Below are 25,688 nucleotides of genomic sequence, written 5' to 3'. Positions count from 1 at the left end.
CTGCCTCCTGCACGCCCCCGACTGGGGATCAAGCCCGCAGCCCGGGCACGTGCCCCGACCGGGAATCGAACCGCCGACCTCTTGGTTCACGGGGTGGACGCTCAACCACTGAGCCACACCGGCCGGGCAGAAGCCACTTTCTCCGACTGGGTCCCATTTCCCAGTCGCCCTCCGGGAAGGTCCTGCTCACTGGCGCTCCTCTCAGCTCTCCTGAAGCTGACGGAGCACTTTGAAAGTGCCGCGTGCGGGGCGCAGAGGCCTTTCTGAGACTGTCCGCCCTTCGATCCCCAGAAGCGAGAGGGCTTCTGCCAGCTGCTGCAGCAGATGAAGAACAAGCACTCGGAGCAGCCGGAGCCCGACATGATCACCATCTTCATCGGCACCTGGAACATGGGTGGGTCCGGCGCCTCCCCTCCCGCCTGTCGCCTCCCTCGCTTCTGCTTCCTGCCTGGGCATCCTGAAAGGGTGGGGGAACCCGTCACCCATCTCCCCCACCCCGCTCACCTGCACAGCCGCCCTTCTAGGGAATCCGCCCTTTTCCTAAGACCAGGGGAAGGGGGCCAGCCCGGGGCTCTCATGCCCCAAGGGCCGCTGCAGAGGCTGCACTGGGCCTCTTTGGAGAACCTTAGGTAAAGAATCTGCGCATCTAGGTGAGGGGCTCTTGGGCACCTGCCAGTCTCAGGCAGCTCACCAAGGGCCCTGGGCCTGGAGAAAGAAAGAGCTTCCTTGAGTAGCATTGCCAGAGACAGACAGAGAGACAGAGAGAGATGGTGCCCAATTACATCTGAATTTCATATAAACAACAATAATTTTTTAGTACAGGTGTTTACCTAGAAATACATGCATACACACTAAATATATATTACACTAAATGTGTATATTATATATCTATACCCAAATACATATTTTAACCAAATATATAAAGATAATATACTAAATATAAATTTTACTAAATATTTTATGTAACTGTGCAGCTAGAAATAAGTACTAGATATATACCAAATATATTGTACTAAATATTATACTATATACTTATGTACTAATGTATATTTATATACCAACTATAAATTATGCTAAATAAGGACATTGAGAGGAGAAAGACGTCTTTCGCCATTTCTATATGGAGCTACTTCTATTCATTTCTCGGAATGGGAGTGAAGGGGGTCTCCACACTCCCCCCGATTCTCTGGCTGACACCCTCACATCAGACCTTGGCTGGGATTTCTCTTTTGCAAGGAAGCCATTGTCTCCCAGCCGTGGGCCCGAGCCTCATTCCAAACCTGTCAGCCTCCTGGGTCATCTCGGCAGCTGAGTGTCAATTCCTCGGGGATCACGGCTCAGTTACCAGGGTAGCTTTCAAGACTAGCCGGTGTTTAATCTCATGTGCGACTAGTTCGGGACACCACATGGAATCTCTTAGCATTTCTAGTCTTTGAAACTTCACATGCCCTTTAAAAAGAAACGTAACTGGCCCGACACCCTGGGGGATCATAGTACCTAGTGCTCCACCGAAGGTATTTTGTTGGGCGGCCTGAATGGTTTTCATGTCAGTGTGATGCCCCCGCCCCAGTGCTTGCTTCCCCCCACCCCACCCTCTGTCTGAATTCTTCTGATGTACCCGTGACTCACTCGGTATTGGGTTTTGCTGTTGAAGGTAACGCCCCCCCTCCCAAGAAGATCACGTCCTGGTTTCTCTCCAAGGGGCAGGGAAAGACGCGGGATGACTCTGCCGACTACATCCCCCATGACATCTACGTGATCGGCACCCAGGAGGACCCCCTGGGGGAGAAGGAGTGGCTGGAGATACTCAGAAACTCCCTGCAAGAAATCACCAGCATGACTTTTAAAACGGTGAGCAGCTGGCCATGGCCCCGGGGGGACTCCGGGGCAGCAGGCTTTGCAGGGCCAGCCAGGAGCACCTCGGAGGCGAGGCTGGGCTCGGCATGTCCACTCTCAGCTTCCAGAGGTGTCTGGGTGCTCAGTGGTCCTGCCCTATCTTCCGGGGCCAGAGAGGGAACTGGGTTCAGAAATCGATGGGGCCCTTGGATGTTGCTTAAAGTGACAGGTTCCTCCCTCTGCCCTGTCTGTGCTTGTAGGTCATCTTTACTTCACTGAAACCTCATCAGTCCAGCCAGGCTCTCATCTTTAAGACACTTCATGTGTCACCAGTGGGACATCCTTAGGAGTCCCCCAGAGTTAAGGGATTACAGACAGGGAGCCCCACACCCAGGAGGTGAGGGCTAGGTGTGACTCTCTTGCCCTGGCTGAGGGTGACAGCGTTGTCCTCCCCACCAGATTGCCATCCACACCCTCTGGAACATTCGCATTGTGGTGCTGGCCAAGCCGGAGCATGAGAACCGGATCAGTCACATCTGCACTGACAATGTGAAGACGGGCATCGCCAACACTCTGGGTGAGCAGGGAGGGGTGCGTTCTTCCCAGCAGGGTCCTGCCGACGGGCACGTCCATCCCATCCAGCCCACTGGGGCGTCCCCAGAGTAAAAACTGCGTCTCGCCCTAGCCGGTTTGACTCAGCGGTTAGAGCGTCAACCTGCGGATTGAAGAGTCCCGGGTTCGATTGCAGCCAAGGCCTCGGTTGCAGGCTCTATCTCTAGCCCCAGCCTGGGCACATGTGGGAGGCAACCAATCGCTGTGTCTTTATCGCATCAATGTTTCTCTCGCTCTCTCTCCCTCTCTCCCTCTCTCCCTTCCACTCTCTCTGAAAAGCAACAGAGAAAATATCCTCGGGTGCAGATTAAAAAAACAAAACGGAGTCTCCCATCCTGGGATCCCCTTGGTCCTAGGCGAGCCAGGGTGGTTGGTCCCCTAGCCGAAACTCATTTGGGTCGACACCAGCACTCTAGGGATCTGGCTGAAGCGCAGGTTCTGACTCAGCAGGTCTCGGGTGGGGCCTGACTCTCTGCATTTCCAACGTGCACGCGGTGGGGTGGTGTCAGCACTGCCCACCCACAAGGCCCCACCTTGCGTGTCAGGGACCTAGGACAGGGGGTAACAGACTTGCTGTGAAGAGCCAGAGAGTAAATACTTGAGCCTTTGTGAGCCATATGTCCTTCCTTGTCCCGTCTGCTGTCACACAGAAGCAAACACACGCACGAAATGAACAGGAAGGGCTGTTCTGGAAAACTTTGTTCACGACGTAGGCCATGGGCTCAAGTAGCCCCCAGGTGTAGGCTGCTGACCCCTGTCTGGATCTAGACTGACTCGGGCGGGATGTGGGAATTCTGGTATCCGCTGTGAGCCGGTGGGACCCATCGGGCTGCTTCAGAGACGTGAAGTAAGAGCAGAGGACCCCACGCGCGTGAGTGGGAGTCTGCGCGTGGGCGTGGGCGTGGGAGCGTGCGCGCCAGCCTGTCTGCGTGAGTCTGTCTGTGAGTGCGTGTGGCAGGTGCCTCACCTGGGCTGTGGGCGGAGGTGAGGGCGAGGCCAGCGGTTTCTGGGGGTTAGAGTCAGGGGCAGGACAGTCCCCGAGAGAACAGGAAACAGAATTGCTGCAAACGTGTAAAGCTCTCTCAGCTTTTCTGCTGACAAACCTCACTCACCCGCGTCGGCACCCCCTGTGCCTCCTTCCTTCCTGTCACAGTGCCTGGCCTGTCGTGAGGCCCACGCCCTTCTGCTGCCCAGGAACCTCCTTCTAGTGCTTGTTGCATCTCTGCCTGGGCCGCCCGCCTCCCCCAACTGCCCCTTCGTGCTGATCCCCAAGGCCCTTCAAACCTCAAGGCCCTCCAGCCCGGACAGAAGGGCAGCCACATGGGGGGTTAAATTTTCTAGTGGCCACATTAAAGAAAGGGAAAGTAAATAGGTCAAGTCAATTTTTAAAAAAATATGTTTTTATTTATTTATTTATTTTTTAGAGAGAGAAGTGTTATTTATGGATTCCAAAACTTAAATTTCATCTCATTTTCATGTGTCACAAAATTTTTTTTAAAATTTTCCTCCCAACTCTTTAAAAATGTAAAAACCATTTTTAGCTGGTGAGGGGCCAGCGTGCGCCTACTCCGACCTGGGGACTTGGCAAACCCAGATCACTGTGCCCCACCCAGAGCTTCCGATTCAGCAGGTCCAGGGCGGGGCCTGAGAATGGGCCCCTTCCACACGTTCCCAGGGGACGCTGACGCTGATGCTGACGCTGACGCTGACGCTGATGCTGATGCTGATGCTGATGCTGATGCTGATGCTGATGCTGCGGGGCCGTCACTTTGAGAACCACTGGTCTGGAATAAAGGAAAACTGACAGAAAAAGCGGTGGTCCTGGTGTGGGCTTTGGTCTCCCCGGGACCTGGAGTTAGGCGGGTGGAAGGCCGGCCTGCCCAGCCCCAGCAGCTTCTCCTGGATCTTCTAACGCGGGCTTCTGGCTTCTTCGCATTGTCCTGCATGCGTGGCATGTGGGGTGACTGAGGGCCCACTATGGGGAGATGCCAGCATGGGTCACACTGGCGGCCTCCTCCCTCGGCCCTGCCGGGAACCCAGGGCTGCTGGCCATTCACCTCGTTTTCTTATTGTCCTGGAGGGGCCTCTTCAAAGATTTTTAAAAAATTGATTTTTAGAGAGAGAGGAAGGGAGAGGGAGAGAAAGAAACATCGATATGAGAGCAGAGCATTGATCGGCTGCCTCCTGCACCCCCCCCACACACACACACTGGAAACTGAGCCCCAAACCGGGGCACGTGCCCTGCCCGGGAATCGAACTGGTGACCTTTCGGTGCTCAGGACAAGGCTCAACCAGCTGAGCCACTCCCGAGGCCGCCCTCTGTCCTCGCCTCGAGGTCCCGCCACGTGGCTGTTTGCCTGCCTGACATTCCCACTTCTCCTTCCTCCCCTCCCTTCAGGGAACAAGGGAGCCGTGGGGGTGTCGTTCATGTTCAACGGAACCTCCTTGGGGTTTGTCAACAGCCACCTGACTTCCGGAAGCGAGAAGAAGCTCAGGTAACAGCGTTTGTTCCCCGAGAGCCTGTGTGGGGCTTTGCCCAGACCGACCCACGCCCCTGATAACGACCCCCGGGGCCCTGGCGGGGACCCCGTCCTGCGGGCCGTGGAGGGCTTTTCCCGTGGCCTCTTCAGAGGCAACGGCAGCTCAGCGACCTCCCGTGCGGACGAATGTCGTTGGAACAGACATTTCCCTGTGCCTTAGCCTCATAGACACCAGAGCACCACTTCTGCCTAAAGGGGACCCCAAACCTGGGCACACTTACAGGTGCCTGGTGGTGGCCTGGTGGAAGAGAGCCATCTAGAATATTCATGATTCTGACTCCCGCTGAGCACATGCCCCCAGGCCCGGGCGTGGTCTGCTCAACAGGGCTGAAAAGTCATGTCTGGGCTCCCCCTTTCCCCCCAGCCCCTCTGCCTTCCCTCCACGGTAGAGCCGGGAGCCCTGTGCTAAGGTGGCTGCTCTGTTGTTCAATCAGGCGAAACCAAAACTACATGAACATTCTCCGGTTTCTGGCTCTGGGAGACAAGAAACTGAGCCCCTTTAACATCACTCACCGCTTTACCCACCTCTTCTGGCTCGGGGATCTCAACTACCGTGTGGAGCTGCCCACCTGGGTAAGGAGCTGCCCACCTGGGTGAGGGGCTGTGCACCTGGGTGATGAGCTTAGGACCCGTCTGTGCCCGTCATGACTCCTCGACCACTCCCTCCCTCTCAAGATGCTTCTCATGGCCCCTCTCCTCTCACTCCTACCGAGTGGGCAGATAGGAGAGGGGCAGACAGGGACCCTTCACAGTCTACGGGGCTGTCACAGCCACTCCCAGAAGGTGGCCAAGGTGCACTGGCCAGAGCAGAGGTCCCAGCCCTGGTCACAGAGGTCTAATGGGATTTCACAGCCTTTCACGGCCTTGCTGCTCCACCAGCTCCCTGCTCCACCAGGCTGCCTCAGTTCCCCCAGAGAGAGCACCTGCCCACCTAGTGAAGAATTAATGAAATGATACTAAAAGACAGTAGGAAAAAATAAAACGTCCCTCGGCAAGTTTGGAATAGCCAGGAACTTATGTTACTGGGGTGATATTTCACTATTGCAGAGTTTTCCCTGTAAAACGGTTGAGCTAAGAAGCACTGGCCTGGCAGCCCCAGGCGGGGGCCAGGGCCTGGTGCGGTGTCAGGGCCCCGGGGCCTGGTGCGGCGGGCGGTGAGCGGTCTCCCGCGCGTGCCGTGAAGGGGGATCACAGTGGCCTGACCTTGCTCCAGGAGGCAGAGGCCATCATCCAGAAGATCAAGCAGCAGCAATACGCAGACCTGCTGTGCCACGACCAGCTGCTCATGGAGAGGAAGGAGCAGAAGGTTTTCCTGCACTTCGGTAAGAGCTGCGTCCTCCCCGGGACCCCCTCCAGCCATCGTTCTGTCCCCCTTCTTCCTGAATATCCTCACGGGGGGCGGGAGGTGATGCCTGGGGAAGGAGGAAACTTGGCCAGATGTGAAACGTGGAAAATAAAACTGAAACCTGGGTCTGGTTTGGTTTCAGAGGAGGAGGAAATCACGTTCGCACCCACCTACCGTTTCGAAAGACTGACTCGGGACAAATACGCCTACACTAAGCAGAAAGCCACGGGGGTGAGTCCTCATAGACGCCTCCCCTGCCCTCCGTCTCCGCCCCTTGCAATCTCACGCCCTCGGGTCTGTTCCTATAGAGGTAAACAGACTGGGATGGGCATCCTATTCTACCAGGCAACAGAAAAGGGGAAGACAGTTAGAAATCGCATGTAGGTGGTGTCACAGGGCAAACCCGCTCTCAGGGAGACGCTGGGCCACCAGACTACACACGGCGAGGAGCTGGACTCATGAATCTGACGGTATTTACCTTCTGTTCAGGTATTCCAAGATTCCGAGAGGATTTAAAGTGTTATTTCCTTAACTGGGTTCTGAAGCTCACTTAGCAAATATATTTGCTAATCTGCCAAGTGAATCATCACTGAACAAGCTTCTTTGCTGTAGGACTTATCAGAGCCTTTGTGGGCTTATGAACACTAGCTCTCCATGAGGAAATGCAGGTGCCAAACCTGATTGGTTATGGACTACCGGTTAACATCGTTTGAAGCCACTTGTGTTCCAAGGCACAGTGTCTGGGGAAAGATGCAATAAAGCATTTATTTATTCTTGTTTGACAGATATTTGCTGATGACCTGTGCAATCAAAAATCCACATACAACTTTTGACTTCCCAAAGACTTAACCACTAATAGTCTACTGTTAGAATTCTTACCGATAACATAAAGAGTTGATTAACACATATTTTATATGTTATATGTATCATATACATATTCTTACAATTAGCTAAGCTAGAGAAAAGAAAATGATATCAAAAAATCAAAAAAGAAAGTACATTTATAGCATTGTATGTATCTATTGAAAAAAATCCATGTATAAGGGACTCGCACACTTCAAATCTGTGTTGTTCAAGGGTCAACTGTAAGTATACTGAATGAGTCCATGTATAAGTTCAAGAGTAGGCAAAATTTATCAATGGAGACATTAGTCACAACAGTGTTCACCTCAGGAGGTGATAGTATTGACAAGGAAGGGATGGGGAACTGTGATGATGGAAATTTTCTAAATCTTGGTCTGGATAGTGGTTAAATGGGTATATACTAATGTAAAAATTCATTAAGCTATACATTTAAGATTAGTATACTTTACTGTATGTAAGTTGTACCTCAACTTAAATTTAAAAAAAAGGGCAGTCCCAAAGTAGAAGCAAAAAGAGAATGTTCTTAAAAAGAAAATTGGTTAAAAGAGAAAAATAATTGAAGGAAGGTGGCAGGGGTGGGCTCTTTCAGGATGAGCACTTTTACATTTGTAGGCAGAGGAGAGAGAGCTGGAACTTCAGGAGATAACGATATTGATTAAGGAGGATTATCAACATTGTCAGGTTGCCTTGTTTACCACACCCAGTGGAAGTCTTGGTCACCAGTATATACATATTGTTTGGATGGATGGATGGATGGATGGATGGATGGATGGATGGATGATGGGTGGATGATGGATGGATGGGTGGATGGATAGGTGGATAGATGGGTGGATATGTGAATGAGTGGGTGGATGGATGGATGAATGGATGGATGGGTGGGTGGGTGGATGGATGGATGGATGGATGGATGGATGGATGGATGGATGGATGGATGGATGGATAAGTAGATAGATGGGTGGATATGTGAATGAGTGGGTGGATGTATGGATAGATAAGTAACTGGGAAGATGGATGTGTGAGTGGGTAGATAGATGGATGGGTGGATGGGTGGGTGGATGGATGGATAAGTAGGTAGATGGATGGATGTGTGAATGAGTGGGTCAGGTGTAGTGGCTAGAGTATGTTATTAAAGTAAGTAGGTGGGAAAAGATAAGCAGAGACTGGATTAAAATACAGGTAGAGGGGTTCATCTGAGTTAGAACAAAAGTAAAAGAATATAAAAATACAGGAGATGCTAGAAGAATGAGAAGGATAGGTGAGGGAGCACAGCCAGGTGAATCAATCTTGTTCTAAAGCAGGAGTCCAGCAAGTCTGACAGTGTGGGGCATGGCAATGGGTCAGGACTTGGGGCAAGAGAAAATGGTTTAAAGCCTCCTACGGGGAGATTCTATAAAGAACCAATAGCAGATGAATCCAAGGGTTACCAAGGCCACGTGTTCATCTTTTCTTTTATTGACACATATATTTTAAAAGTTGCGGCATGCCCTAGCCAGTTTGGCTCAGTGGTTAGAGCATTGGCCTGTGGACTGAAGGGTCCCGGGTTCCATTCGGGCCAAGGGCACATACCTCAGTTGCAGGCTTGATCCCCTGCCCTGGTTGGGGGTGTGTGGGAGGCCACCAATCAATGTGTCTCTCTCACATCGATATTTCACTCTCTCTCACATTGATGTTTCTCTCTCTCATCAATGTTTCTCTCTCTCTTCCACTCTCTCTGAAAAACAATAGAAAAAATATCCTCAGGTAAGGATTTAAATAAAAATTTGTTTTAAAGCCGCATGCCTTTTTCAAAGCTTGTGACTTTGATTTGCAGATGAAGTACAACTTGCCCTCCTGGTGTGACCGAGTCCTCTGGAAGTCGTATCCCCTGGTGCACGTGGTGTGTCAGTCCTACGGTGAGTGGCATGTTGGGAGGTTCAGCTGCCCTAAACTAAAGGGCTCTGGTTTGTCCATCTGTAAAACAGGAGCGCTCCCTGCAGCCCCAGTCAGGTCACCTGAAGAAGTGGGTGCATCCTTTCCCGTCTTGGGCGGCAACATGATATCTTCTGGTTTGGGTAAAATTTGAACTATGGAGCACTTTTTAAAAGAAATCCAGATTTATTTCTTTTGAAAATAGCATATGAGGTTTGAACTATATGAAAGTGGTATTTTTGTAGGTCAAAAATAGTCAAATATTGGAAATTCACATGGTTCCACCTAATACATACATTTGAGGAGATTTCAAGATAAATTGAATTAAACTGAAGAAAAAGGCATTTTTCTTCAATTTTAAATGCAATTTTAAAGTAAATAAGTATAGAAAATTTATCAAAATGATTAATGGCCCTCTCCTGATCCTTCGAGTCATTGTGGGATGGGGGAAGGTGCCATCTCTCTTACTGATGAGCCCAGTGACCTTAAACTCCCCTCCCACTCCGGACCGTGAGCTTCTCACCAATACAACAGACCAGAGAAATCTCCACGATTCACACTCCACGATCTATTTAAGAAGTCGCGGGTCTTAGGAAAAACTAGCATGAGCACATTTTAGCCATGGGGGAGATGGTGCCACACACCATTCTGAGACTTTTGAGTGTGGTTGTGGAGGGTCAGTGGAACAACACGTGTAAAACTTCTGGAAGCCTCCATCAGCGTGAGTTGATTTCTGCTGTGGGTTTGTCATCCTTGGTTTGACCAGAAGGATTTCCCCTTCCCTGCTCAGAAACGCCTTCCCTCCCCTGCAGGCAGCACCAGTGACATCATGACAAGTGACCACAGCCCCGTTTTTGCCACATTTGAAGCAGGAGTCACCTCCCAGTTTGTCTCTAAAAATGGTAAGTGGTAGGCAGTGTTTGCCCCTTGGACACTCATCTTCTGGTTGCAACAATCACTTGTCTGCATTAGAGGAAGGCTCCTCCTTCCAGCAAATCCATGGTCCATTGACCTGGTTTTGTCGTGTCCAAGTAACATCAGGATTTTAGTCCAGAACATTTTCTTGCTCTCTGTCGCAAACACATCAGCCTTTTAATCCTCGGTTCTAATATAGTCTTTAAAATTGGGTGAAAGATGATTTTGGCTGGGACCTGGATGACTGTTTATTAGTAATGCATTTATCTTAATATGTTTTAAGTTGACCTCTTCTGTATGAGGCAAGCACCACCGATTTTCCATTTAGTCTTGTGATAGACTTTCTTATTTAAATACATTTATTATAGTTCAAAAAGTGAGTGTAAAGAAAATTTAAGTTGATATTAGTGCAGGTACGTGGTAGGCAGCGATAGTAAAAATGGTGAGGATGGGATGCGATGGCTGAGTTTGGGGAAACACTAGAGTAAATAATACTTAGATTTACAGGTAAGTTTTCAAATAATCCAGCCCAATCTTGTTCACCGGGCCACCCTCGTCCCAACAGGGGCCTGGTGTTCTCTCTGGTGTGTCCAGCCCTGAGCCTGGGTGACTAAGGAGCCCCTGTTATCACTTTCTCTGCCAACCCCCCACTTCTGTGGTCAGGAGACAGTCCAGACTCATTTAGGAAGGCTCAGCAGGGGGCTCAGTCCAGGTGGGAAACGCCTGTATCACTGTGTCCTTCGTGCTGTGATGACGTAGGTGAGGACAGTCTTCCTGGGACACTCTCACATCCTTAGTTCCAGCAATGTGACCTCCCCTCTCCCTGCAGCTGTGACCCACCATCCTGTCCCTTCCTAGCTCTGGCCACTGTGGCTTTCCAGAACCTTCCTCCCCTTCCTCACCTCCCACCCATCTCCCCTTTCTCTGAGTTCCTGCAGCATTGAGGGGTGGCCCCTGACATTGCACCCTCCATGAGGACCCTCATCACATCCTCGGTGTCGGGCTTGCCCCCCTCCACTGGACTCAGCCACAGTACATGCTCATAGCCACCCATGACCTGGATCGAGTGTTGGTTGAACGCCTGCCTAAACAGGGCCTGACCTGTGTGCTCTGGAGCTTTAGAAAGAAAGAAAAGCTACGTGAAATAATCCAGGCAGAAAAACAAGTACCGCATGGAATCACTTATGTGTGGAAACTTAGGGGGAAAAAAAAGCAGATGTCATACATCATAGAAACTGACTGGATGGCGGTTGCCAGGGCCTGGACGGGGTGAGGGAAATGGGGAGGTGTGGGCCAAAGGGTATAAACTTTCAGTTATAAGATAAAGAAGTTCTTCCCTGGCCAGTGTGCCCAGTTGGTTGGGCACCGTCCCATGCACCAAAGGGTTGCTGGTTTGGTTACTGATTCCTGGTTCGATTTCAGCTCAGGGCACATGCCCAGGTTGCAGGCTCCATCCCTGATGGGGGTCATGCAGGAGGCAGCCAATCAATGTTTCTCTCACATCAATGTTTCTCTCCCTCCCTCCCTCTCCCTTCCTCTCTCTCTAAAAATCAATTTAAAAAAAATCTTTAAAAAAAGGTAAAGAAGTTCTGGGATTTTACTATTCCACCCGGTGACACCGGTGGTTATACAGCATTCAGTACTGTACACTTGAAATTTACTGAGAGGAGACCTTGAGCGATCTCAGCACCCCATAAAACCCACAAGAAACAAGTAACTATGTGAGGCGATGGATGTGTTCATTATCTTGACCTTGGCAATCGTTTCACAATGTATATATGTATAAAATCATCATGTCATACACTTTAAGTATATTTATCAATGCTTCCTCCATAAAACTGGGGGACAGAAAAAGATGGGAAGGAAGGAAGGATGGGAGAGATAGAGGAAGGGAATGTCTGTCCTTGCTCTGAGGGGCTAGAATGTGTAGGACAGGACAGAACACCTGTTCACACCAGCCTGCGGATGCTGGTAAAGGCCTCATCTCAATGAAGAGCGTTGAGAGCAAGTTATCTGAGCATGAGCGAGTGGAAGGAGCTCGGAGTGAGGAGAGGCGGTCACTGTCCCCGAGGAAAGAAGAGCAGGGATCCCTCACGACCTGAACTCAGAAAGGAGATGGACTTGGGTATCCAGCCGCTGAGTCGTTAGACAAGCACTCTTTGCTGGAACCAATAGGGAGACTGAGGCAGCGAGCTTAAGGGCATCGCCTGAGGCCACGCAGCTCTAGTGGCAAAGCCAAGAGGAGCTCTGACCCTAGAGCACTCGGCTCTTTTCACTCTGTTCCCACCAGTTTGGTTTGCGGTTCATCGTAGAGCCTGTGACCCCCATGGGGGTGCTCCATGTGGGTGGTGGGACTTCAGGGAAAACCTCTCTTCCCCTGGACTCTCTCCTCCCCTGGACCCCAAGAAGGAGCTGGGGGGGGGGGCTGGTTTGAAATGCTGCGTTGCCAGGCACACTGTGGAACCGACTCTCCGCTCTCACCTGCTCCAGGCCCCGGGACTGTCGACAGCCAAGGGCAGATTGAGTTCCTCAGATGCTTCGCCACCCTCAAGACCAAGTCCCAGACCAAATTCTACCTGGAGTTCCACTCGAGCTGCTTGGAGAGTAAGGGCCTGTGGGCTCCCCTCTGTCGATGGTGCTTTGTCCCGTTTCTCCTCTCTGGGATGGACTTGTGGATACACTTCAGGGGGGATCAGAAAAGTGGGGCTGCGGGTGGATGGTACAAGGGAACACTAGTCGTGTGGGGATCCCCCAGTGATCTGAGATGCCTCTGCTCCAGGGACAGGGCGGTCACTGCTGCACTGACCCCTCGGCTCCTTGTAGGCAACTGGGCAGCTGGATCCTTCCCTTGCCCCCAGAGTGTAGCCCACCTGAGGGTCCCCCAAAGCCAGGCTCTGACTGAACCAGAGGGTCCTGGGTGAGGGTCTGGAGCTCCTGGAGGCCAGTGTCAGGCCCTGAGCTGCCCACCCTTCCCCCGAGTCCTGTGCTCTGTCCTGCACCCCAGGTTCTTTCCCAGGGGGTCCAGAGCATCCGAGAGCAAGCTGGACATGACCAGCCTCTCAGCCAGCAGCAGTCAGCACAAAACACTCTTTCTAGGTGACATTTCTCGGCATGTCATCTAAAGCTGTTTGGTGGGAGAAGACCCATGTGGTGTCTAGCTCTCCTTGCCCAGATGGTCTGGGTGGTGGTGGTGGTAGCGGGGGCAGAATCAACTCAAGAGGAGGTGATGGGATGATGGAAGATTCCAGAAATCAGGAAGAAGACCTGTGCTCCCACCGCAGGCTGCCCCAGCCCCTCCCTTCTCCCAATCACCTGGGCTTGGACCCACCTTGTCCACGAACTGTTCAGGTCACAGTTCAGCTGTTTAGGTCCCAGTTCACGAGCAGGGGCAAAGCTCTTCCAAAAATGATGAGGATTTTTGTGTGGGTGTTTTCAATAAACTATCGAGACATTTGCATGCATTTCTATGGAAACAGCCTATTCGGAAGCTTAAATTAGCATTTCAAAAGGCTGCTGTCTTGAGTGGCGTGGGAGAGCTGTCGTGTTGCCTAATCTCCCTGCCTGCCAAGTGATGATTTCTCTGTTGCCTGGTTTGTTCCAAAGAGGAGCCAAAAAAGAGGGAAATCTGATTTTCCTAAAAATAACTAGACCCCAGTTGGCAAAAAACAGAATCCCAAACAAGCCTGGCTCCTGCACCATGCTGTGGCCCCACAGGAAGAAGGGGCAGGCAGTGTCTTCATCCGGGCCCTGGGAGTCTGTTCTGTTCACTAAAAACCAGCCGTCTTGTCCTCCGACAGGTTTCGTCAAGAGTCAGGAAGGAGAAAATGAAGAGGGAAGCGAAGGGGAGTTGGTGGTGAGGTTTGGTGAGACCCTTCCAAAGGTAATTCAGGAACAGGACGTCCCCAGGGAGGATTTTGCAATTACCCAGCGTGCTCGGCAGTGGCAGAGCTCCGACCAGACCTGTCCAGAGGGAGTGGGCATCCCAGGGCCAAGTGTGGAGGAGGCCCCGCAGACCTGCCCACCCCTGGGGCAGGCCCTCTTCTAAGGTGGTTTGTGGCACACTTTGCAGTGATGGTTAAACATGAGCCTGTGTCTAGTGGCCCCAGTATTTCTGAATGGATTTCAATTCTCATCATGGATCATGGAAGAGATCTAGAGGTCACCTTGACTGACCACATGACTTTACAAAGAAGGAAACTGAGGCAGATCTCAGGGAGGTTTGTTCAGGGTCACATAACTCCAGTGACAGACCAGGACCTGCACCCCAAGGCCCCAATTTCCCCCAGTGCTCCTTCGCCTGGTCAGCCCTGGTTCAGAGGGTTGAGTGAAGGAGCAGAGAGTAGTCCACTGGCTCCCACATGAACACTAAATGCAGAGAGCACTGGATGTGGCCATGACCCGTGCGAGTAGAAGGTTATAATTAAAAACATGTAGGCAAACCTTAGTGGGAATACATTCATCCCTATAGCAGGAAAAAATGGTCTTCTACCTGGAACCCAGGGCTGTTTTTATGATGTTAAGTTGATGGTGGACACGTCTGGATGTTCATGCTGGATGCACAGTGGAGAAGGGCCTATTTGTCACCTAACGAGGGAGGGGTACACAGGGCATGTACAAGGTTGGGGAAATCTACCACATGGGGCAGGGGTCTCAGGCTTCCCCTGGGAGATTCCTCAGAGGTACCACCCGAGACGAGGTTTGAAGGATGGCCTTTAACGGGTGGAGGGACCCATCCACGCCCAAGGCTGGGGTGGGAGGCAGGCAGGTTTCAGGGGGCTGGGCTGCCCACTCCGGCATTATCTGTTCATTGGAACCAACTCTTGGGCCACACACATGAAGGCCATATCATCTCAGGAGCAGAGGCCGATGCCCAAATCTGTCTTCTAACTCACGTATATCTAATCAGTGCCCTCCACGAGGCAGGGGCGAACTGTCAGAGTCCTGGGGCTGTTTTCAGACACCTGAATCCTGGTGGCTCTGGGCTTTAAGGCGACATCCTGCCTTAACCAACCCCTGCTGCTTCTCCCGGATGCTCCCATGCGGCACCCAAATGGCTTATTTCCTCCTTTGTTCAGTTGAGAAGGATGCCAGCATCCCAGTCCCTGCAGCACCCTGTCCACTTCAGAGACCTCTAGGGCACCCTGTCCCCAACATCCTAACCACTTCCAAGACTTGGTGCTCCTGTCTCTGTCCCCTCCTTTCCACCCACTGTCAGCTCCCAGGGGTTTCCACTCCTCCTGTCTTCTTGCCCAAGCATCCTGAAGCCTGATGAATCTCTCTGGGGTGCCCACCTCACCCCGGCATACTCTTCTTTATCCGGTCCACTCCCTGGTGTCAGTGGGATGAGCCCAAGCTCCTCGGCTCGGCTCCCAGCCCCTCCTCCATCTCCAGCCTCATCTGCTCCTACAACACCTCAGGGACCTCACTCCTCCTGCTCCCTGAAGAACAACACCCCCCACACACACACCTCTCTCTCTCTGCCTCCTCTCTCTTCATTCTCCAAAATCCCTTCAGGGCACCCTGACACTCTCCTGCCACCCCTCCATGGTGAGTGTCACCCACAGACATTTCTCCTTCAGACATCAGCCACCTTGCGCCCACTGCTGCCTGGGGTCGGGGAGTGGATACATTCAGACCTACTCTCGGGCCCCTTTCCCATTTGCTTAGCTGCCTGGCCCCACTGCCTAGGACCCCAGGGACTGCAAAGGGCTGGAACGGGGACAGCGAAGATGGGGCATATTTGGGATCAGGCCCCATCCCGGGGGCCAGGAGTGCAGGATGGGAGGGGACAGGAAAGGAAGTTAGGCAAGGTGTACCTATGGGTTCCTTCCCGCTCTCTGGGTATGAAAAGCAGAGATTCAAATTCGTTTAATGACAACGTCTACAGGCCTGTTTTCTCCAGCATTCCCCTCCTCTGGGCTGGTGACCCTCAAAGGTCCCGACTTGTCACCTCCAATCCCATGCCCTTCTCTTTGCAGCTGAAGCCCATTATCTCCGACCCCGAGTACCTGCTGGACCAGCACATCCTGATTAGCATTAAATCCTCTGACAGCGACGAATCCTACGGTAAGGGTCCCGCAGGTGCCACAGGTGCCATGCCTGCTGTTAGCTGGTGGGAGGCGGGGCATCTCCGTCGCAGATAACGAAGAAAAGATCCACCGGCGGCCTCACTCCCCTCTACACACTCCTTTTTATTTTGGTCTTGCACGTCCGCCCTGGTGCACAGGCACGTGCAAATTTCTGCGTTTCTAATCGTCACAGAGACACCATTTGTAGTCTGCTCTCCTCGCCTCGAATGAGACGAGACCCATGTGCCACGACCCTCCCGCATGGTCTCCATGGTGGCTGCTTTCCACGGCTTCGTAATACCCCGTGGCTTGGCTGTGCCCTCATATTTCACAGGCGCCTTTATCACCGTCATTGAGGCCCTGCCAGTTACTTGTGCTCGTGTTCTCCGTGGTGCTGAGACGGACCTCTGGGGACATTTTTTATTCCCCTGAGGCTACATTTTATAATTCTTTTGGATCATCTCTTTAGCATGAGTCCCCTCGTTTGCTGGTCAAACGGTATAAACATGCTGGCAATTCTTGGCCCCTGTTATCAGACTGATTGCGGGAAAGGCCTCGTCTCACCAGGTCGACCTCACCTTGTCGCGGGGCCCAGGGTCCCTGATCCTAGGAGGGGACCTTTCTCTCCCTTCGTTCAGCCTAACTCTGCGCTGAGAGTCTCTTCATTGCCTTTATTTGCATGCTCGGTGGCTTGCTCGCTGAATGAGTTTCCATTTATTGAAATGAACCAGCTCCAGGCCTTTTTGTGTGAATGACTGTTTGGGTTATCTGCCTACTTAGCTGCTGGGGTTGAATTTGGAGGAGTTCCTCCCGAGTTCAGATACAATCCCCGCTTTGTGAGGCTGACTCCAGCGAGCCGTCCCAGTCAATCTTCTCATCTTCATGGTTTTTTTCTCTGTAGAACTTTTAAACTTTTACATCCTCTTATCTATCCATCTTATTTTGTCATTTCTGACATAGCTCTGAACCTTGAAAGGTTGTCATTCCCTCCAGCCCACAGATTAGTATTTAACTCTGTTTTTCTGCTGGATTGTCTATGATTTAACTTTTTTTCATATGCACTCATCTACATGGAGTTCGTTTGCTGTCAGTTTTGAGATGTTCCCCCAGATTGCTAAGGAGTTGTTCTAAAAGGTTTATTCGATGATCCCTGTCTTGGCCATTGTCTTAAGTGACAGTCTTTGGTGGTACAGCTGACTCTCCAGGCCAAATTTGCGGTGTTTCTCCTGCGAAACGGCGGGGTCTTGACGTGACTGTTGTCCCCTCCGTGTCCCTAGGCGAGGGCTGCATTGCTCTGCGGCTGGAGGCCACGGAAACCCAGCTCCCCATCTACACCCCACTCACCCACCACGGAGAGATGACGGGTCACTTCCGGGGGGAGATCAAGCTGCAGACCTCCCAGGGCAAGACGAGGGAGAAGCTGTACGGTAAGTGGGCACGGCGCCCATGCCCAACCTGCGCCCGCGCAGCGCTGCGGGTTAGGGACAGGAGTGAGGTCCTCTCAGCAAAGCTGTCCAATACCCTCTCTGAGAGCCAGGCATCATCTTTGTTTGGTAGGTGGGGAAACTGAGGCACAGAGAGGTTAGGTGATTGGCTGAAGGTCAGAGGCTGAGTAAGCAGCCAGCCCAAGGTGAAGTGCAGGTGCACCCAGGGCCAAGCTGGAATTTGTAAACGTACGGGTCCTGCCTCACCTGGACAGTGAGACCGCAGGGCTCGCTACATGTGGACCATCTGGTGCCCTCAGCTCCTCGGTGGGAGCTGGGCCATCGGGGATGTTGCCTCCAACGAATGTGGCCCCCCTTCTGCCCTGTGGGAGCGCCTTTCTCTAGCAGGACTGTGGGTTGGAGTGAGGGGGCCTCAGTACCTCTGCAACCACAGGTCAGAGTCAAAAATGAACACAGGGTCCCAGCTGCCCTTTAAGCCCTCAAAGAGGTTGGCTTTCGTACCAGATGCCCGGTGGAGCCACCTTCTTATTTGTTTTATTTGGATCTGCCAAGAATAGTTGGGCTGTTTTGTCCCTTGCCGACACCAACTAGTTGGAGATGTCACATGAAATGACCCCTGTGGGTCAAATGTGCCAATTCTCCTCCCTCTAAAGTAGGGGTGGGGAACCTTTTTTCTGCCAAAGGCCATTTGGATATTTATAACATCATTCACGAGCCATACAAAATTATCAACTTAAAAATTAGCCTGCTGCCTGGCTGGCGTGGCTCAGCGGTTGAGTTCAACCTATGACCCAGGAGATCTTGGTTCCGTTCCCCGTCAGGGTATATGCCTGGGTTGTGGGCTCGATCCCCAGCAGGGGGCGTACAGGAGGCAGCCAATTGACGATTCTTTCTCGTCATTGATGTTTCTCTCTCTCCCCCTCACCTTTCCACTCTTTGAAATCAATAAAGATATATATATTTTAATTATTTTTTTAAAAAATTAGCCTGCTATATTTGGTCAAACATTTAATTAACTCACCCTAATGTGATGGCTGGAACTGCTTCTCTTTGGTGAGATCTTGGCAGGGCCAGACCAAATGATTTCGGGGGCGGACGTTCCGCACCCCTGCTCTAAAGCCATGGCAGGCATAACTAATCAGTCATGGAACTCAAATGAGGCCTCAGGATTTGCTCGGCCCACCTCCCCAGGCAGCAGGTGACCGCTGTCAGCTCCAGCATGTCAGTGGGGACCTCTGCCGCCCTGGCCCAGACCTGGACACAGTGCCCTCACGTACTCCTTTCTGCCCTTTCCTTGCAGACTTTGTGAAGACCGAGCGGGATGAATCGAGTGGGCCCAAGTGTCTGAAGAGCCTCACCAGCCACGACCCCATGAAGCAGTGGGAACCTGCCATCAGGTGAGCAGGGGGGTGCCAGGGGTGCACTAGACTAGCTGGTTTTGCAGACCAGGACCCAGGGAAATAAGTGGATCGCAGAGAAACCGAGGACCTGGAGGAAAAAAATCACAGCAAGGAGAGGCCCTGTCCTGCCTCTGGCCCAGAGGCTTCTGACCACTAACCCGTGGCTCTGGGACATTAGTGTGACCAGATGAGGCCTGGGAAACTCCTCTGTGTTGGAAACTTCAGTTCTGTTCAACAAAAGTGTTGAACACCTACTATGTGACAAGTTCTAGAGAAACCAAGGCAGATTAGGTGCTGTCCCTGACTTAGGGACTCACAGCCTAGGACAGATGCCCTCTCCAGGGTGTGTATGGAAGGCAACTGATCGATGTTTCTCTCTCTCTCTCCCCCCCCCGCCCCCATCCTCTCTCTAAGCATGTCCTCAAAGGACAACACTTCTGTCACCGAGAGGCAGTACAGTGTTTGTGTCTCAGGTCACCTCACCTGGGTCTGAGCCAGCCCCTCGGCAGCTTTAAATTGCAGTTACTCTCACCACTGTCCCTCCCACTTCCTTCTTACCTTCCTCCTCAGATAGGCCTGCCACCCTATGCCCAGGGGGTCCCAAAGCTCCTGCCAGTCCATCTCAGCCTCCTCGTGACTCTCATCCAGACTTCGGCACTGTGTAAATGCTGCTCGTCTCAGTCGCTGAGCTTGTTTTGTTTGTCTCCCCCACCAGATCTGAGACCCATGAGAACAGACTGTGGCTGCCTCATTCACAAGCATATTCCCTCTGCCAGGCTCAGGGCCTGGTGCTCGTGAGGCACTCAGAAGCTATTTTGTTGTATGAATGAATGAATGAATGAATGAGTGAACAAATGAATGGATGAATCTACTGCCCGAAGAGCAAAGGAGCTGAGGAGATCCTGAGGGGTCCTGAGGATCATCAGAAGACACCGTCCTTAGGCTGGGACCAACCTGGAGGAGGGAAGGGAGACCCGAGGTGTGACTTTGTGTGTCTCCCCCACAGGGTCCCTCTCTGCAGTGGCTCCAGCATCACTGAAATCATCAACCCCAATTACATGGGGGTGGGCGCCTTCGGGCACATGAAGCAGGCCCTGTCCCCTGAACAGCAGCCCACAGCCTGGAGCTATGACCAGCCGCTCAAGGACTCTTCCCTGGGACCTGGCAGGGGAGAGAGCCCCTCAACACCACCCTCCCAACCCCCCTTGTCACCCAAGAGGTTTCCATCTTCTACTGCAAGCCGGGGCCCCTGCCCCAGGACGCAGGAGTCAAGGTGAGCAAGATAAGTAAATAGGCCTGCCCCTGAGCTCAGCCCTGGCTGCATCTGCGCCTCTAGTTCTCAGAATGTGTTGATAATATTTTTGGACTCTCATCATCCATAAGAAACTTAGAGGAAGGAAAAACAGCAATTTCCTCTCCTTGTAAAATGAATACAAAAGCCACCTTGACGGGTGCTGAGGGGCCTTTTTAGCAGAGATGGAAACAGCAAAGATGAGTCATTGATCGGCTGCCTCCTGCACACCCCCTGCTGGGGATCGAGCCCGAAACCCAGGCACGTGCCCTGACCGGGAATCCAACTGTGACCTCCTGGATCCTAGGTCGATGCTCAACCCCTGAGCCACACTAGCTGGGCTCCTTTCATTTTTTAATTGAGGTGCAACTGGCCGTTTCATAAACTGGCCGTTTGAAAGTGAACAATTCAGTGGCACCCAGTATCTCACAATGTTGCGCCACCACCACCTCCACCTAGTTCCATTTCTGTCACTCCCGGAGAAAAGCCCATGGGCGTCAAGCGGTCACCCCTCGTGTTTTCCCCATGTCTCCTCTCTCTCCCCCAGGCCCGGTGACGTGGGGAAGAACGTGGTGGAACCTTTGCCCCCGGAGGACCCCAAGCTGACCAAGCCCGAGATGTTCGAGAACCCGCTGTACGGGTCTGTGAGTTCTTTCCCCAAGCTGGTGCCCAGGAAGGAGCAGGAATCGCCCAAAATGCTGAAGAAGGAGCTCCCGCCCTGCCCGGACCCAGGAACCTTGGCATCCAGTGTCCTGGTCCCCAAAGCCCAGGAGGCCGAGGGCTGCAAGGGGACCGGCAAGCCGGGCCCTGCGCCTGCACCCGCGCCCGCGCCCTTCCTCAGCCCCACGCCCCGGCTCCGCTCCTTCACTTGCTCGTCCCCTGCCGAGGGCCGGCCGGCCGCCCCCGGGGACAAGGGCCAGGGAAAGCCCAAGGCCCCTGCCAGCACCCAAGCCCCGGTGCCAGCCAAGAGGCCCGTCAAGCCCTCCCGGTCGGAGCTGAGCCAGCAGGCCCCCCCCACCCCGGCGCAGCGGCCGCCCCTCCCGCTCAAGAGCCCGGCGGTGCTGCACCTGCAGCACTCCAAGGGCCGTGACTACCGGGAGAACACGGAGCTCCCCCACCACGGCAAGCACCGGCCTGCGCCCGAGGACCCGCCTCTCAGCAGGGCTGCCATGCAGGTGCGCCGGGGCACGGGGGTGACGCGTGGGCTCGTGCATGTGACACCCCCACACCCGGGAGGGGTGTGCATGTGAGCTCATGTGCATGTGTGTGCCATAACCTACCGTGCCCCGGAGTGTGCTCACGTGCACGCACACAGGCTTGCATGCGTGTGAGTGTGAATGTGCGTGATCCCATGACCCAGCCCAGGAGTCGGTTCCAATAAACAGTGGTTCTAGGAACTGCTCCCTGAGCAAGGGGTGGAGTCGGGATTGGAACCCAGGCCTGCTGTGTCAGGCCCAGAGGAGTAAGGCTCCATAAATACAAGAGCCCCGGTCGTTTGCATTTCATTAATATCATCATTTGTACTTAAAATTTCCCGGTACTGCAGACACTCCAGACACAATGGCCCTTCCTTTCTATAAAATAGATGTCTTTTTGAGCAGAACTAAAAGTGCTAAGAACAGACTATGGAGCCAGACTGGCATCCCTGTTCTCCCCCTTCCCGGCTCTGTGCCTTGAGCCTCAGTTTACTCATCTGTGAAAAGGAGGCTATTAGTAGAACCTGCCTCATAGATTTCAAAGGAGGCTTAAATTTTATTATATATTATTCCTTTATGTTATAATTTACATCTAAATTATGTACTGATATCCTATATAGTCCTATGCATATGTCTAACATATATGCATCTATATTAGGATGTATTTAAAGTACTTAGACCTTTACCAAGTATTGGCTCTTCTCAGCATTCTGCTCAAGGAGTCCTGACCTAGCCCACAGTGTGCAGGGACACAGGGACCTTTAGCTAGCTCTGGCCTGGCGAGAACGCAGTGCTGACGGTCTTCTGTCCTTGGTCCACAGTGAAGGCCCTGGTGAGCTGCCGGTGAGGCGGGAGCCCAGAGGAGCAGCGTGAAGCCACTCGGACCCTCTCCTGGGACTTCCCGCCGGCCCCCCCCACCCAGCTTCCCTCGAGGGGCTCCCTCCTTTTCAGGAGGGGCCCAGCTTCTGTGTGGTCCGCAGGGTGCGCCGGCTCCGAAGCTGGGCCCCTGGTGCTGGGGCTGGAAGGAAGAGCACACCCGACGGGCAGCGAACAACTCTTGCTCCTGGGCCCCCAGCTTGATCTTGGTACTTGGGACCCCAGGGCCTTGTTCCGATCACTGTTTTGAAGAAAGGAACTAAAGTGCTGATTTCCGGGTGGAAATATAATAATAATAATATTAATAATAATGGCTGCACGTGCCACATGCCAGGTACCTGCTGAGTGCTTTACGAAGACTATGAGTTGAGCCTTCTTCAGCCAACCAAACCCACATTCCCAGAACCTCCAGTTCAACACAGTATGTCCTGAGTGGTCTGGACAAAGCATTAAAAATTACAACCAGTGCCCTCCTGGGGTGAGATGGGGCTCGGCCTGTAGGAGCTGGAGAGGGAGTGTTAATTTAGGGTACAAGAAACCTGGCCTTGTAGCTTCAGTGACACAAACTGCTTTAGCTAAAGCCCCAAGGGTGCAGGCAGGGCTGGTCCCCAGAGCAGGGGTCTCTGTGGGTCCTCTCAGTTCTTTATTCTGAGGGACAATCGGCTCTTCCTCTTCAGTGGGGAGATGCAGCTTCAGCCCGGGCTAGAGATGCCTGGGCCTGAGCCAGGCCCCCCATGCCCTCCCTGATGTGGGTAGCCACCACCAGGCCACAGGCTGAGCCAGCCCCCCACCACTCCTCCCATCATGCTAACTGCAGAGTCTTTGCTGCTGCCCCTGAAACAGGTCCTGCCCGGTTGCCCAGAGGGTGGGCCTCTCCGGGGCCAGCTCTCAAAACTCATCAGCCTTTCCTTTGCCCTCTCGTGGCTTTTGGCCCTGCTTCCTTGGTTACTAGCATAGATCGGTGACGCCTTTCCTTGTGTCGCTTTTTCACATAAGAGAATTCATGTAGGAAACCAGATCCAGAGTGTGTGTGAGTGCCGGAGACTGGATTCGCACCCCCTGTGTGTAGTCTGTATGACCAATAAATTGTGCCTCTCACTCAGCTCTCATCTGTGTGGCGTTTTTTCCTGACGTTCAGCCACAACAATGCTTCCAGGCTTTTGGGGCTGTGGAGCAGCAGTGAGGGGAGGGGAGGACATTGAGGTTAACAGCAGTGATGGGCAAGCATTGTCCTGACTGGAGGGGACTCCTTAGAACCAGTTTGAACTTGGGCCTGGACCAGGAGCAGCAGTAGACATCTGACATCTTCATGGGACTCCAGGCACCTGCAGCCACCCACCTTCCACCAGCATCATCCCCTTGACTGCCACCCGCTGTCCTGCACTCACAGTCCCTCCTGGCTTTTGTAAGTGTTCGTTGCTAAGCTCCAGAGACAATAGACACTTATGAACAATCCTCAGGTTGTGGGCCTTCAGCTCCCTGCATCCGGGGGCAGCTTGTACTGCCCATGGGTCAGGGAGCGGCCCCAGCACAGAGGCCCAGTGTGGGTGCTGCTTGGCCCCACCTCCAGGGTGCCTTGGCCTGGGCTGCTGCTCCCACAACCTCTAGCTCCTCGGCCCCTGCTCAGGTGAACCTTAAGGGGGTGGTGTTCTTGGCAGCCACAGAGCAAACCATTCACTGCCCTTCAGCAATGGCTCATGGAGACCGGCAGAGACAAGATTGAGAACCCACCGCAACCTGGGCTCCTCCCCCTGCTCAGATGGGGTCCCCATACTTTATAGGCTCACTTCCTGGCCGCCACACAGAACCTGACCAAAGTCCCTAGGCAACAGCCTTCTGACTTGATAGGCCAAGGGCCAGGTGGAGGAAGAGCTTGAGTCACCCAGGCATCCTTTAAGCCAACCCCTCCTACATCCATCACCCCACCACAGAGGACTAGGGCATTGATGCCTGGGCACCTGGGCAGCCACTGGCTGCCAGGGTGGGCTGGCATGCTAGGAGCGAAAGCAAAGAATTTGAGCTCCCAGCCCACCTAGAATGAGCGTCCAGGCCCTCTCCACCACTTTTGAGGGTTCCCCAGAGAAGCAAGCTGAGCAGCCGTGTGGGGTGCATCTTGGATTCCCTGTGACCTTTTGCTCTGAGTTTGGTGGCCTGAGCAAGCCCAGGGTCCCTCACGCCTCTCGCCGGAGCTCTAACACAGGTGTACCCAAGCGGGAATCTTCTTTTCTTTTCTTTTTTCAAATATTGTTCCCTGTGACTTTTAATATATATATATGTTTTTATAGGTTTTAAAGAGAGAGGTAGAGACATCTATGGGCTGCCTCCTGCACCCCCCCCCCCCCACTGGGGATCAAGCCCATAACCCAGGCATGTGCTCTGACTGGGAATCGAACCGCAATCTTCTGGATGATAGTCGATGCTCAACCGTTGAGCCACGCCAGCCAAGCAGGTGAGGCGTATTAAATGCATTTCTGACTTACGAAATTTTCAATTCACAAAGGGTTTATGGGGATGTAACCCCCATCGTAGGTCGAGGAGCATCTGTGTTTTATGTCAGCTGTTCCTCACCAAGCTCCCAAGCTTTCCTCACCAAAGTGCCCCTCCCTGCCAAGATGAATTCTGCAGTCTCCTGAGATTGCAGAGGCTGCTAGTAGCTTTTTAAAAAATATGTTTTTATTGATTTTTTTAGAGAGAGAGGAAAGGAAAGGGAGAGATAGAAACGCCCATGAGAGAGAAACATCAACATGGATCAGCTGCCTCCTGCACCCCCTGCTGGGGATGGAGCCAGCAACCCCAGCATGTGTCCTGACGGGGAATTGAATTGGTGACCTCTTGGGTGCATGGGTCGACGCTCAACCACTGAGCCACGTCAGCCAGGCCAGTCACTTTTTTAAGAAGCACATTTTTCCTTCTTCACATGGGTATGTGGACTCTGGTTGAAAACAGCAGATCTGTGCCAACAGGAAGGTGTTGATATATAGTGGATATTCTCTAGTGGCCGCTTGCTGGATGCAGGGCAGCTCCACCGGCTCTGCCTGGAGGCCAGCCGCTGTGCCATTCCCTAGGGACTGACGCCTTCAGGCTCCTCCTCCTTCCCGGGGCTCGGTTCTTTTTCCATCCTGATAGGAGGGAAATTGGGCTTTCAGAAGAGCTCTCTCCCACAGCTACCTTTCCTAACCCCAGCCTACAGGTTCTCTCTTTGCCCATCCTTAAAATAGCTTCTTTCTCTCCGCAAACTAATTTCCATGGAGATTCAGCTACCTCGGGGCCTGGAAGCTTTCTGCAAGGCAGCAAGCCCAGGTTCCGCCTCCACTCTTACAGAAGGAGACCCTTTGTAATGCAAATGCCTGGTCTCACCCGCACAGAGCCCCCTACTCCAAGGTCCCTTTCTG

General features: G+C 52.8%; 1 protein-coding gene across 1 annotated transcript in view; it reads left to right on the top strand.

The window, feature by feature from the left end:
- INPP5D (inositol polyphosphate-5-phosphatase D) overlaps positions 1 to 23,404 on the top strand; it is an 82,046-nt gene extending 58,642 nt beyond the window's left edge. Inside the window, exons 11-27 of the mRNA XM_081142005.1 lie at positions 292 to 394; positions 1,655 to 1,851; positions 2,296 to 2,413; positions 4,847 to 4,943; positions 5,423 to 5,561; positions 6,202 to 6,310; positions 6,476 to 6,564; positions 9,008 to 9,089; positions 9,918 to 10,007; positions 12,511 to 12,624; positions 13,818 to 13,900; positions 15,999 to 16,086; positions 17,366 to 17,515; positions 18,834 to 18,930; positions 19,940 to 20,206; positions 20,772 to 21,399; positions 22,242 to 23,404. Coding sequence (XP_080998131.1) covers positions 292 to 394; positions 1,655 to 1,851; positions 2,296 to 2,413; positions 4,847 to 4,943; positions 5,423 to 5,561; positions 6,202 to 6,310; positions 6,476 to 6,564; positions 9,008 to 9,089; positions 9,918 to 10,007; positions 12,511 to 12,624; positions 13,818 to 13,900; positions 15,999 to 16,086; positions 17,366 to 17,515; positions 18,834 to 18,930; positions 19,940 to 20,206; positions 20,772 to 21,399; positions 22,242 to 22,244 — 2,454 coding nt within the window. The 3' untranslated portion in view covers positions 22,245 to 23,404. The remainder of the gene's footprint in view (positions 1 to 291; positions 395 to 1,654; positions 1,852 to 2,295; positions 2,414 to 4,846; positions 4,944 to 5,422; positions 5,562 to 6,201; positions 6,311 to 6,475; positions 6,565 to 9,007; positions 9,090 to 9,917; positions 10,008 to 12,510; positions 12,625 to 13,817; positions 13,901 to 15,998; positions 16,087 to 17,365; positions 17,516 to 18,833; positions 18,931 to 19,939; positions 20,207 to 20,771; positions 21,400 to 22,241) is intronic.
- Positions 23,405 to 25,688: the final 2,284 nt, after the last annotated feature.

The sequence above is a fragment of the Miniopterus schreibersii genome, assembly GCF_964146895.1.
Source record: "Miniopterus schreibersii genome assembly, chromosome: 7".
NCBI lineage: Eukaryota > Metazoa > Chordata > Mammalia > Chiroptera > Miniopteridae > Miniopterus > Miniopterus schreibersii.
The sequence above is the reverse complement of the archived record's forward strand: the minus strand, read 5'-3'. Positions and strand labels throughout refer to the sequence as shown.